Source organism: Eublepharis macularius, chromosome 9, assembly GCF_028583425.1.
Source record: "Eublepharis macularius isolate TG4126 chromosome 9, MPM_Emac_v1.0, whole genome shotgun sequence".
In the NCBI taxonomy this organism is placed as follows: domain Eukaryota; kingdom Metazoa; phylum Chordata; class Lepidosauria; order Squamata; family Eublepharidae; genus Eublepharis; species Eublepharis macularius.
The window spans coordinates 28,138,452-28,152,601 of record NC_072798.1 but is presented as its reverse complement, the minus strand read 5'-3'; the positions used below and the strand labels follow the sequence as shown (position 1 = coordinate 28,152,601).

The window sequence follows — 14,150 nt, the reverse complement described above, 5'->3', positions numbered from 1 at the left end:
GAATTCTGCTGTATTGGAATATCTAACAAGGCTAGAAGGCAGCCACATAAAAAGGCATACCTGCTCTGTTCTCAGGTGTCAGGAGAAATTAACAATCAATTGGTTGCGTCCCGAGTACAGTACTAACTATATCATGTCTAATATTCTATGATTATTCAGATTTCTTAAATCCTAGTTCTAGCGCATTGCTTACTGGATGACTCATCATACTGACTGTATTGAGTTACACTGTGTGAGTCTCAGTGAGAAAGGAGACTATAAAATACAGTAACTAACTAAATCAAACTCTCTTGAAATCTCCAGAACAGAAGTAACTGTTCGAACTTGAAAAGCTAGGCTGAAACTGCCTGTTTTGCAAGTAAGCCAGATATACCACTGCAATGGTTATTCATCAAATGTAATAAATCTTTTAACAGGGCAAAATATCCATCTTACATCAGGAAGAGCAGGTAGCGTATAGGAACCACTCATTGTTGAGGCCAGATCTATCATGGGGGGAGTAAATGTCTTCCCATCGTATCCAGCAGCACTATTAATAGTGGGACTGGAGGCAGTTGCAGTGGTGCTGCTGGCATTTGAGGGAGCAGCAGAAATTTGTCCACTGTGGATTTGCCACTATAAAAGAATGACAGACATGTTAAGCCGCAGCAATCAATCATAAACATCAGTAGTAAGAGAAATGGGGAGAACTACTGTGAATCTGGATTTAAGTCATGTGTTTGGATTGTCTGCCTAATAAGGCTAGCGTGTTAAGGCTGAATAAATATGAAAAGACTTAGCAAGTCATTCTGAAATCAGTTTACAGGATTTTTCTTCACACCCAATTTTTTTAGTCATAATGAATGCAAACGTTCTTTGTCTTTTTTTATTTATGAAAGTTATGCCCTGTCTTTTTGCCCTCATCAGGCCCACTAAGGCTGCCAACAAATTAAAATATAGATAATAAAAACATGCCTTAAAAACCATTAAAACCAAATAAAACACATAATTTAAACAATTTAAAATACATATACAGGGAAAATAATCTAAAACATAAGGTAGGAAGGAAGGATCACTGAGGGAATGCCAGATGAAGGGAAAAAAAGTCTTCACTCACTGGTACAAGACAGCAACAGAAGAGGACAGGCCTCTCTAGGGAGAGATGCTAAGTATTGGTGCCATGGTCAAGAAAGGCCCTCTCCGGGGTTGCCACCTGTCTAATCTCAGACGGGAGGGGCACCCAAAGCAAGGCCTAAGAAGGTGACCACCGCAGTTGGGTAGGCACATTTAGGGTAGAAAGGTCAACACCAGCACCTTGAATTGTGCTCAGAAACAAAATGGAAGTCTGTGTAGATGGGTCAAGATAGGAATGACATTGCTTTGGCAGAACTGGATGATCTAGCTCACTATTCCATTCATCTCTGAGACTCTGCATATCATTTATATTATTAACCAACACCAAATATGTAAATATTGTAGGTTTCATTTTCTGTGTTGATTCAATAAGAGTTTCCAAAAGGGGAAGAGATTCTGAAGCACTCAAACCTGCAGGCCATATTTGAGCCCCAACAGATAGTACAGTTGTAAATACTGCCATTCAGCAAAAATAGGCAAATCGTATCTAGATCTCAGCTGTGAAAATGACAACAGTCCATTATCATACCCTATCAATTGGTCTAAAGTAAAAATCCCCATCTGTCCAAACCTTCCAGAAAAAAGATTTCCTCCTAATTTTTAATTGGCCCATAAGGTTAGTTTAGCATGTGAGAATGGGTCAAATTGATATTGTTGTAATATTATGTGCCATACTTCTCTAACTCCAGAGATTGCAGAAGGAAGAGAATTCATTTTAACATAAGTAGATGCTAATGCACTCCATTTAAAAAGTGGCTCCAAACACGAAGCCTCCAAGCCCAAGATGGATAATACAACAGAGGATTAAGTACAGTGTCCAATTGTTGACATTGTAACTTAAAAGATGAATGTCTTCTTAAGCATAGGCTTTGGGCACGTCCAGTTATTTGGTCCTTTTGGGAGGAAGTTATTACTCTTATTATTTTTGTATTAGAATACTCATTTATTTTTTAGGATGTTTATGTACTTTTAAATTATTTGCCTGTCTCACAGAACCTAACTGATGGTCAGTGGAAATGGACCCTCCAAGCCCTTACAATCACTTCAAGACTTAGATTACAGGATTGGAAAGACAAAAGCCTGCTTCCCAGGAATCACTGGATTGAGGTCCTTATAAACTTATCAACACTTGAATGTATTACATAGAAATGACAACTGCTTATGGACTTAATTTTAGGTATTTGGAGACCTTTGATAGAACCATGTGTATAGTTTCACCAGCATTGTTTCACTGGGTTTTTGTTGTTGTTGATTTGTTTCCTTCTTTTTTTTCCTTACACAAATAAATGTGTTGGTTTTCTTTTTAAAAAAAGACTGGAGTGACACGGTTCCTATGCTTGCTAGAGTCAATAGCCTGGCTACAGCATTTTACACCAAATGGTTTCCAGTTTATACATGCAGCTGTTTAATAGACAATGTCCTACAGAAGGGGGGAAGATCCATACCTGCTATGGCAACAAATAAGCTGCATGTTAATTCAGTTAGCAGTTCTCCTCTCCATGTTGTGTTTTACGTAAAATGATTATCTAGCATTCCTAATTTGTTTGCCCCTCCCATAATCCTTCTTTAACAGTTAAGAGGGCAGGAGGCTGGGGTAGTTGTGGAAGAGGCACTGCAAAGGATATGATCCTCTTACCTGTTTAATAGCTTGCTGTGCCAAGAATGCCATCTGCAGTGGATTGGGCCTTGCAGCTGGATGTGATATATTTTGGTTTTGAGGCACTCTCATTGGCTGACTAAGAGGAACTGAGCCATTTGATTTGGGGTTGTGATTCTGAAAGTTAACCAAACGTGGAGGAGGCTGCTGGAAAGATAAAACCATCCCATTAGCTGGTTAAGTATTAACCAGAATGCCACTGAAGCCTCATTATTTGAAACAATTTATAGACCTGTATGAATCACCCTCAGCATAATGCCATGTAGCCCAATAACACAATTTCATAACCTGCTTAGCCAACTGAGAAACTTACACAGCAGTATAAGAAAAGACACTCTTACAGAGAATACGAGCATCTAAGAATTCTAGAGAAGGCACTGAACTTTCAGGACAGAAGCAACCAACACTGGTGTTTATGTAATATGGACGATTCTTCTAAAAGCACAAAACCCACTATTCACTGAATGCCTTGACACACTGCTCTGCTGATTTCAGCTTCCCTTCTGACCAAAGTAGAGGTGTCTTCTACTCTGGTCTTCTGATTTACCTGAGGAGGAGGTGGAGGTGGAGGAACCTGGTGCATGGGCCCTGCAATTCTAGGATTTGGGAGACCAACGGGACCTGGCCTTCGCTGGGCCTGCTGCCTCTGAGCAAGGACCTGCTGCTGCATGTGCTGGAGTCGCAGTTGAGCTAAACTGATCTGCGTTGGGAACTTGGAGAGCTGATTTGAAGGTAAGCCGCTTTGAGGCGGTATGTTTGGTTCCATCACCGGGCTTTTAGGCATGTGTGGTGGGGTCTCATTATCTTCTATTGCCAGAGAACCTGAGTAAAAATAATTACTTCATTATAACCCTTTTCTGCCATTAGGCTATGACTTCTGACAAACCATTCTTTTTGCTATTAACGTCATTGCCAAACTAAGAACTCATCTGTTGCTATGAAGCTAAGTTGTGTAAATGTGTTTTTATTCAGTTGCCAAGACCAGAACTACCAGTACAAGAAGTGCTTAATACCTGACAGACATAATCTTATTCTGCTAAACTCTTAATCACGTTCACACAGATAATAGTAGAAAAGAGCAAGAATCCAGTAGCAGCTATAAGAATACCAAATTTGTGACAGTGTAAGAGCTTTAGTGAGCCACAGCTCACTTTTTCAGATACAGCTAGGAAGTGAGACTAACAAAAGAAATGAGCTGTAACTCACGAAAGCTGATACCCTACCACAAATTTTGTTAATCGTATAGGTGCTACTATACTCTTGCTCTTTTCAACTACAACAGACAGACTTACATGTCCACCCATCTTGATCTTTCTATACTGATAATACATTCCTACAAGCTACTACTTCCACATAGGAAACTCCATGTATTCTGCAAGCACGCAATCATCAGTGGCATGTGAAAGTCACCATGTACCTATGAACATATTGTGTGAAACTATAACTAGTTGAGACATTCTGCCATATGTGTATACACTATTTATATCCTTTTCTGCCATTAGGCCATGACCTCTGACAAACCATTCAACATCCATATACTGAACACACAGAGTGCACAATTTCCTATATAGAAAGTCAGTAACAGTGGTGCAATGGAAGCATCTGGTGGGTGGAGCCTGGGGGAACAATGTCATAGCGTCACATAGATCAAGATGAGCAGCCGTGTTAGTCTGCCTGTAGCAGTGGAAAAATGTCACATGACACTCTAGGAATTCACATTGGTGAATTAGCATGATGCCATATTCCACCCTCTAGCTTTGTTCCAGTTACTCTCTTCAGTGACAGCAGGGGCACAGCAGGCAACCTAGTAAGTTTAAATACAAATAATATTGCAATGTAGGAAATCACCCTGATCCAGTGAACAAATCCAAACAAGCGATAAGCAGGACAACACAAAAACTGAAAGCATGCATGATTATTCTAAGGAGGTTATCACCACAAAATAAGGAGCTAAAACTCAACAGAGTCCTCTAACCATTCTGAAGATACTTAAAAGAAATCAAAGACTTATTTAGTTAAATCAACAGTTTCAATACTAACAAAGCTGAAAACAGGAAACGTGTCATACCTAAGTTGAAAATATTTTGGGCCCAGAAGCTGGGATCACAGTGAAACTGAATGGTGCTGCTAGACAATGGTAAGGCATCACACCTGGCTCTAAGGAGGTATCTCAACCGATATGTAATCTAGAACAAAACCAGGAAAATGTTAAAATTTCAAGATTTTTTCTGCAAGCTAATGGATGCATGGAACAAGCTATAAACAAAGAACTTAACAAGAACTTAACTAAGTGAAAAAGATTAGTTTCTCATTGAATTATCCCTTTTCAAGGCATATCATTGCCTTGCAGGAATTCCCATGACAGAAACAATGTCATATATTCTGACTCAGGGCTTTTTTTCTGGGGAAAGAGGGGGTGGAACTCAGTCCTCGGAGAAAATGGTCACATGGCTGGTGGCCCCGCCCCCTGATCTCCAGACAGGGGGGAGTTTAGTTTGCCCTCTGCGCCACTCAGCGGTGCAGAGGGCAATCTCAACTCCCCTCTGTCTGGAGATAAGGGGCGGGGCCACCAGCAATGTGACCATTTTCAAGAGGTTCCGGAACTCCGTTCCCCCGCGTTCCCCCTGAAAAAAAGCCCTGTTCTGACTGAAATATAAAGTGGCAGGAGCACCCCCAATGACCCAGTAGGAATTCTTTCAAAAGTGTCTATCTTAATATGATAGTAAAAGAACCACCTAAAACTAAAGAACGAAAGAAATAACAAGGGTGGTAGAAGGAGAGTGCACATGTTCATGCAAACACATGTTCAATGTATTGTCGAAGGCTTTCACGGCCGGAGAACGATGGTTGTTGTGGGTTTTCCGGGCTGTATTGCCGTGGTCTTGGCATTGTAGTTCCTGACGTTTCGCCAGCAGCTGTGGCTGGCATCTTCAGAGGTGTAGCACCAAAAGACAGAGATCTCTCAGTGTCACAGTGACTGTGACACTGAGAGATCTCTGTCTTTTGGTGCTACACCTCTGAAGATGCCAGCCACAGCTGCTGGCGAAACGTCAGGAACTACAATGCCAAGACCACGGCAATACAGCCCGGAAAACCCACAACAACCAAACACATGTTCAATTTGTGACCAATATAACAGGAAGGTCTAGAATTTGATACTGTGAATGAGACAGCGAACCCACTTTGCGTTTAAGCATGCTGCCTAAGGATCCAATCTGAGCCTACTAGCAAATACACATTTGCAAAACTGTTCTGTTACATTCACAATGTACACTGTCTCAAGAACTCTTAACAGCTTTTGACCTACTCCTGTGTTAAAACTATCTGCAATAGTAGCAGCTACAGAGGTTAGCTTTTGCCAGGCCCTGCTCTTAGCGTTCTTGTTTTCCTATATCCTGCTAATTGCATTTTTTTTGTAGTATTGGACAAGGTCTCAAAATGCATCAACTTGCCATGACTACTGCCATCCTAGACAAAAGTTCAATAGTTCTCTATTTTTACCAGCCGTTTGCTGTATAATAAAGCTGTGCTGCTACCACTGGAAACCGCCCACTTAGCAAAGTTCATGACATGTTCCAGCTGCTCAGAAAGCCCTGCCACTTCCTGTTGTTGCTGCACAAGCTTCATCCGGTGTTCTTTAGCTAGACACTGCAAGAGAGGAAAACAAAGTTGTGAGCTTTCTTACTAAGCCTTGTTGCAGAATGCACTGTTGTTGTTGCTGTTACTATTTATAGTCCACCTTTTTCACTGAGATTCAAGGCAAATTACAATATTGCAAGTGAATAAAGTATAATCAATAGCTACGACATTCACAGAGCAAAAATACAACATAAACAACAGGACATTTAATGAAAACAGATACAATATGGTATGGTAGCTGCAAAAATGAAAAATTAGCAGAAAGCCAAACACACAGATAAAACCTTTCTGAATTTAAGCTTAAGTAATTAACATGACATCTTTAGCAATGTTGAACTACCCATTTGGAAAGTATCTACATTTCTGCCTGATCTTCTCATAAGGTGGGTGGGGGCTACCACAGAGGAAGCATGTATATGGGCAGTTAATTTAGCCCAATTGCAGGACGTTATCTGTAGAAGGCCCTGTTCAGATGAGTGAAATTGCCTTGGTGGAACATAGAGGAAGAGGTTATTTCGCAGATTTTTCTTTTTATAAGAAGTGAAAGATTTCACTTTTTATAAGCGATTAGTATTCAAACACTTAACAGCTACCTAGATACCCTTAGATCTGGACAATTTCTCTGCTTTATAATAAAATGCAAGTGACTGTTATGTACTGTTAAGTTAATGTATTTCAGAACTCTTCTCTATTTATTAAGAAATTCATCTAATAATATGCTATTATTGTCCCCAAGTAGAGAGGAATTTACCTCTAGCTGATGCAGCAGAGCTTTCCCCTTCTTATTTATTTCTACCATCAATGTGAAAATAGCAACTTTAATGTCCTGTTCTACCAGTTTTTGATTCCTATTCACTTCCAGGATCCTGCAAAATGTTAAAAAAAAAGTAATGTAGAAATGTTATTTAAAACAGTCTGCATAAGAAAGTGGCAGAACTTAGTTTAAAGACAATCCAGGAAAATTTAGTCATAATTAAATTATACTATCACCTGAGGAATGCAAATTAGTCTCGCAACTAAAGTTCCACCGATTTCCATGAAACTCTGTTGCAAATACCTTTTTCCACAATTCTGATTAGTTAGAAAACCATTAATCTTAGAAAACAAAAGTTGTCAGAGAAAACCAGCTCTAATGTAAAAACCTTCCATTTTGTAGCTAAAAATAAAATTCCAGAAGATTAGGTTCCCTTGTCACTTGAGTTACAAGAAAGCAATTTCACTGCACATTCAGTATCATTTTACTTTTCCCCGCGTAATCTTTCAAAACATTCATATCTCACTTCCCTTCTAAAAAGTAACACATCAAACAATCTCTTTTCCTTCTCATACAATTTTACTTTACTGAATTTAAAGCTTAATTATAAAACAATATTTTATAATGTAACATACATTAATATTATGAATGTGAGTATATTATTTGCAAATTTCTACTACATCCCCCATTCCTTAGGGTTCTTTCTATACATGTAAGCTATTTTAGTATAAAGTCTAATTTTTGTCTTAGTATTTTTAAAGGATTTTATAAATAGCACAAATAAAACAGCAGGCTTCATACATAAATGGCAAACCATGGTTAGTCTGATTCTTTGCACATTTATTAAATCCAATCAACTGCCTATCATCCAAAAAGTGCTATTTTACTGCTGTAAAACAAGATAAATACCTGTTTTGAATCTGCTCGCCTGTATATTTTATGTATTTACTTTTCTCCATCAGCTTCATAACAAGCGTGTCAATTATCACCTTTTGATTTTGAAAGGCTTCTTCTATAAACTGGTATCTGTAGAAGGTAAAAATAATACACCATGTACATAGTATCCCACATGTAACCTTGCTAAAAAATTAACTGACCTCAGGGCACAAATGACTAAAAGAAAAATCTGCTTAAGATAATGCAAGTTGCGTTAGAAAGTGTTTAAAATTGTTACATTTTGTCTTATTTTGCTTTGTGAAATGTGTTAACATTTTTTATTATGACATCATATTAGCAGAGCATGGGGAGGTAGCCACATAGTTTAAACTGATCTAGAAAGTTTGTTGCTTCTTTACTGTAACTGATGAAAACAGAGTTGAGTCTTTTACAGCAAGTTTTTGCTGAATCAACATACAATTAGAAACAAAAGCCCCTTTTTAGGAATAAGATATATATTTAGGGTTATCCATGCCTTTTAACACTGAAGAAGTTTTATGAACATGATTTCCTGAATTTTATCATACTACCTTGAGATAATGGACCACTTGTTTGTCTTCTAGTTTTTTTGTCATTTGAAGCTTAGTCAATGTTGGTAACAATATAACAAGCTGCTTTCTAATCCAGTGGGAGAGTGAGAAGGATGGATTTATTGTCTAAATGTTCCAGGAATAAAACAAATGAATTTTAAAGGAATAGAACAAGTTGTGAGAGGTTTTTTTTTAATCACTGCCTCCAAAAATTGGATGCTAACACACAATTCCCCTGTGTGAAGATAAAAACCAAATTTACCACACTTTCTCCAGAATAATTCAGGATATTGCCCACAGAAATGGTGAATATCTTTGGGGTTAATTATCATCTTGTAAAATCAATATATCTAATTCTCAGCATGGCCAAATATGTGGATGCTTAAAAACGGAGGTCAGAGCCATGAGCAGGTAAGACAGATATTTCTACAAACCTGAAAAAATGTCCCAGGTTTGCAGAAAAATCTGAAATCTTAAAAAAAAACCCCGACCACAGTTTTTTTTATATCCAAAATAAAGAGGCAGTGCCCGTAGCTTTAAGAAGCAAATGCTCTCAATGGCCCGCCTTGTTTTCTGTCAGCCTTTCCAGGGCTATTATGCCCTTTGAGGAAGGACTCACTGGGGACAGGCAGCTGGATAACTTATTACCACATGACTTGCATGACTCAGCCAGGAATGGGTGCTTAGTACAGTTTCATCAACAGAACCCTTAATGATTGCTATTTGGAACAACAACCAAAAATACAGAAGTTGCTTATGGAAATTAAATATCAAAAGTATATTTGCATCCAGACATTGTCGCTCTTAAATCAGTGGAGTCAGTAGGTAAAATATAAAATTCGATTAATTTGTTTTTGTTTCTTGTTATAACGTGAACCTAAGTCTTAATAGTTAGGGTTTAATATGTCTGAATTGCATAAGAATGCTATAATTAAACTCTGTTCCACCCACTGGAGAAGTCATTTAAGTATCCTGGAATAGAGATCCAGTAAGATTTAGAATTCTTGTACTGCATATGTTTGTTTTTTAAATCATAGATACTCATTCTAATCATGTGCTTTTTAGGTAGTTATTATAACCTTTGTGGAAGTTCAGAAGTTAGTTGGGATGAAAGGCAGCATTGCTTTTATGCCCGACAGTTCATTAGTGTAGCTGAAGAGAAAGTAAATTTATTGCAGTTTTAATTGGAAATAGCAATGCTGGAGAATGAGTAATACCAACGCATCTGTTTTCTTATTTTATAAACATTTGGAAAATCAATCATTTTATCTAGAGAACAATCACATCTTAAAGTCATAAAGGTTTACCTCAGTTTGTAACTGTCACTTTCTTTATAAAAAGTGTTATGTAAAGGGCTAATCGGGCTTCTGTTGATGGGTCAGTCAGAGAAGATCTAGGTGAGAAATTTCTGTGGGTGTGTTAGGCTTCCAAAAAACTTTCCCAGCATTCTGATACAGTCAGCTGAAACCCAATTTTCTTTAAAGTTCATGTATTCGTTCAGTTAGGTATGAGAAATGTTAGGAGATTTAATTTTATTGCAAATGTTCTTTTCAGCTATTGTTAGATCAATTAGCATTTGTATTTACCCTTTTAAGTTCTTGCAGAATTAAAAAAGTTATATATTATTTCAATAAAACCCATTAATTCACAAAAAGTTCTCTGTTTGGTTTGCTGCTGAGAACTAGAGATGGGTATGAACAAAAAAAACCACGAACATGATGTTCGTTGTTCGTTGCCATCCACGAACAGGGACTCACGAACAACCACGAACATGGCCCTGTTCATGAACATGTTCGTGGTTGGCTTTTCGTGGGGGCCAGCAGGCTCTCCTCCAGCCATCATCCAAGTTTGGTCAAGATCCCTACTGCACCACTCCCAGAAACCTGACTTGAGCAGGCACCAGGAAAGGTACCAATAGCTTGGCCCCAGAGCCTGGCAGCAGCCCTGGAACTTGAAAGGGTAGATCCCTACCGCACCACTCCCAGAAACCTTACCTGAGCAGGCAGCAGGAAAGGTACCAATAATAAATAATAGCTTGGCCCAGAGCCTGGCAGCAGCCCTGGAACTTGAAGGGGTAGATCCCTATCCCACCACATACAAAGAAAATTCACGCTCCAATGCACTCTCTCTATCAAAATGCCAACAGCAGCTGTCTCTGGCAAAGCCAGAGCTGGGAGCCCCCCTCCCCCCTTGCTCTTTGCTCCCTTGTTGTAACAAATTTGGAACTCCACACTTGAAAGGAAAACCTGCCTATCAAGCTAAATTGGGCTTAGATTGGGGTTTCCAGGGCAACAGCAGGAGATCAGACAGAGTTTAGACAATCCCTGCCTAAGTTGCAAAGGGAATTGATTGCAGGTGCCAGACTGGCTTGATGAACAGCAACGAAGGAGGCTTGCAACAACCACCTGTTTGTTTAGAATGGGGCCTCACAAACAGCTTGTTCACAAACAGCAGATTGGGCTGTTCGTGGCTTTTTTTTGTTTGTATTGCTGTTCCTGCCCATCTCTACACAGCTCTCATTTTTTATTGTACTATGAAGATAAATTTTCTCTCAGTGTATGCGGTCTGTGTTTTTACTTGACTACAAGAACAAGTCTCACAAAGTTGAGTAGTACAGAGCCTTAAGTGGATACTAATTAAATAATTTGTTATACTTAGTGGACTATAATCCTCATAAATCACTTATGAAAATGAAAAAGCTGATTTATTGGCATACACAATCTTTATCATGGAAGGGCAGAATATCTAGTATAAAAATGAATGTTACCTAAATTAGTATTTTTATTTATTAACATACCACTTCACGTAAATGCACACATTGCTAAATCTTGGGGAAAATTAAATAGGAATTTTATATGATTGGATAAACCTATTAGGGCTGCTGAAAGGGAGGTCTTGTGATTCCATACATAAAACTGTACTATACAACTATGAGATTGGCTGATATGACAGAATGATATTTGCCTGATAAACATTTAGATTCCTTCATCCAAAGAAATTTTCAATGAAAGGATCTAATTTTGTTTCACAAAGGAAGATTTCAACTGAGTAATCCAATTTTAAAGCAATATATTCAGAATGGTGTAAAGTTACATCTTCCTTAAATCCTGGTCTTTCCCCATTACGCTCTGTATTAGTCAATGATAAATCACAGCAAGTTTAGAATCAAGATAAATTTAAGATCCGGAAGAAGAATAATCTGGATGTAATGGAAAAATCTAGTAAAGGGTCATCAGGTATTTATTTATCAAAGCCAATTTTAGAATTAGCAGATAGACTACCATTGTTTCCGTTTTTTTCAGTCCAGTCATTTCGCAAACCCTAGAGATGTAAAGGCCCAGAAAAAAGTGTGTGTGGGGGGGATTGGGGGGTTCCTTTTCCCCACACCAGAGGGCTTTGTTAATTTTTTCCAGTGAAAACATTGAAAAATTATGTCGGGATTGAAAAACACACCCCTCGGGGGGGGGGGTTGTTTTAGGAATGAATAACATGAAAGAAGCTTTTACTCAAAGTATATAGTAAGAAATTATGTAACATAGTCTAGAGCGATAATGATAATTCCTATGTATACTGTAAACATACAACATTTTAAATAATACTTTTCTGCTAAATGTAAATATTTGGCAAAATTAATACACTATAATGTGTTTAATGGAAATATAAAGTTCAGTGTGTTCAATGGTACATGCCGGTAGTCCTACCTGTTGTTACTGTATGAGAGTATGAATGTCCAAAGAACACAACTTTTTTATTTATTACAGAATTTGCCTTCTGCCTTCATCTTTTACTCTTTACTTCTCAGATGGTAAAAAACAAGATCCATGTCCTATGGTAGATGGTTTTGTATACAGTGACTTCAATGTAAGCAGTCAGCCCGGCCTTTGCCAGTTGTACAGCAGTTTTCATATAGCTACGTGTGATATTAAAAGTGTGCAAGCCTCTGGAGTTTAAAATGGCTACTGTATGGCCACCAGAGGACCTCTAACAGTTGGTACGTCCTTCCCGGGAGAACCAGGCATGCAAGGAATGCTGCTCTGGAATGCAGAGTGACCACAGCTTGATTGGATTTACTGCCATTGCCAGCCCCACCAGTGCCCAGAGCAACAAAGGACTCGCAGCATCTACCCCACGTAGCACACTCCTCTCCCTCCTTCCATGATGACATCTCCTGTCCGTGATTGAGGAGCTAATCAAATGACATTCATAAGTATATACAGTCGTTCCTGGAACAGTGCATTCCCCACCTAAATTCATTAACTTAGCTCTGGTGGACTTCTTCAGCAAACTATCCTTTTTGTGCAGCTCTAGAACTAGTTTTACATTTGTATTCACACACCCCGGCAGCTGCCAATCAAAGTACTCAAGCCTTTTGCCTAACCCCGGAACCACCTGTTGGAGCCTTTGTTCTAACAGCTAGGTGGGCTCTTCCACCTCAGGGCATATTTTACCTATAAAGGTAGGCCCTGGCCTCATTCAAATCATGCAAGCTTTCTGGCTTCTCCCTTAGGGTCACTCCCCTAAGCCTCTTGCTCTCTTGGCCGAGGATGATGGTGTTCGAAGCTACTCTCTTCCTCCATGGACTGGACTACTCTCCAAGATAGGTAGATATACTTATTCCCAATCTCTGGCTAAGTTTCTTAGGACTCTGTGTGTGTGTGTGTGCGCGCGCGCACGCGCATGAAGCCCTGTTCTTAATAAAAGATATTGTTTGATATTAAGCACCAGACTCGCTTGTTCTATTGGGGAGGGGACTCGGTTAAAGCTAGTGATATGGTCCACATGGTTACCGCCTCTCGTATAGCCGTCTTCCTTGCTTGCTAATTCCCCCATAAATCATATTTAATGCAAGGAGACCATTTCTGGTAACATCAAGAGCAAAATCATTTTTATTCTCTTGGAGGTTTACAAAGGTACGTAAGTAATTCTGAAAGGAGATGATGCAGCTTTTCTCCATATACTTTGGTGGCAATGATCAATGGCTTACATAGCCTCAGTTTTACAGATTCCCACTTTTGAAACAAAGTATATTGCTTTGTTTGTTGTGAGCTGCTATTCTACAATGCAAGTTTGTTGGTGAAAGAAATATCCCCCTCTGCTAATCACCCAGATGCTATAACTGTTGTTTAAACAAAGTTAATCAAGTCATGTGAATGAATTTAAAGTTTGGTAAAGAAAGATCAGCCAATACTGAAAGCTGTGAATTGAACAAGGATTATTAGTAAAAAGAAATGGGTTGATCTCTTGAAAATGAAAGAAGAATCGCATGGAAACATTCATTCTGGGTGAATAGGGGAGACTCACTCATTTTCCATGAAAAAATATCCATTAGCACTGAAATGAGAGTGGAGGAAAGAACCTTTTAAGTCCCACTGATTCCAAAGGGAAAGACCGAGATAGCATCCTTTCATATGACACAGGGAAACCAAAACAATAGAGAATAATGCTAATCCACTCACACCTTTCGATCCATCAAAAAAAAATCTATCTATGCAAAACATGCAGCCTCTGGGGAAATGTGTTT

The 14,150-nt window shown here is 38.8% G+C and overlaps 1 protein-coding gene across 3 annotated transcripts in view; it reads right to left on the bottom strand.

Moving 5' to 3' along the window:
• The window catches only part of TRIM24 (tripartite motif containing 24), a 75,737-nt gene that overhangs the window by 8,085 nt on the left and 53,502 nt on the right, over positions 1 to 14,150 (bottom strand). The window contains exons 5-11 of one of the 3 annotated variants that reach the window (XM_054988922.1): positions 8,073 to 8,189; positions 7,161 to 7,275; positions 6,272 to 6,418; positions 4,839 to 4,956; positions 3,318 to 3,592; positions 2,750 to 2,917; positions 436 to 615 (exon numbers count right to left, since the gene is read on the bottom strand). In XM_054988922.1, the coding sequence (XP_054844897.1) occupies positions 436 to 615; positions 2,750 to 2,917; positions 3,318 to 3,592; positions 4,839 to 4,956; positions 6,272 to 6,418; positions 7,161 to 7,275; positions 8,073 to 8,189 (1,120 nt within the window). The remainder of the gene's footprint in view (positions 1 to 435; positions 616 to 2,749; positions 2,918 to 3,317; positions 3,593 to 4,838; positions 4,957 to 6,271; positions 6,419 to 7,160; positions 7,276 to 8,072; positions 8,190 to 14,150) is intronic. The other 2 variants (XM_054988920.1, XM_054988921.1) reach the window with 2 other exon arrangements.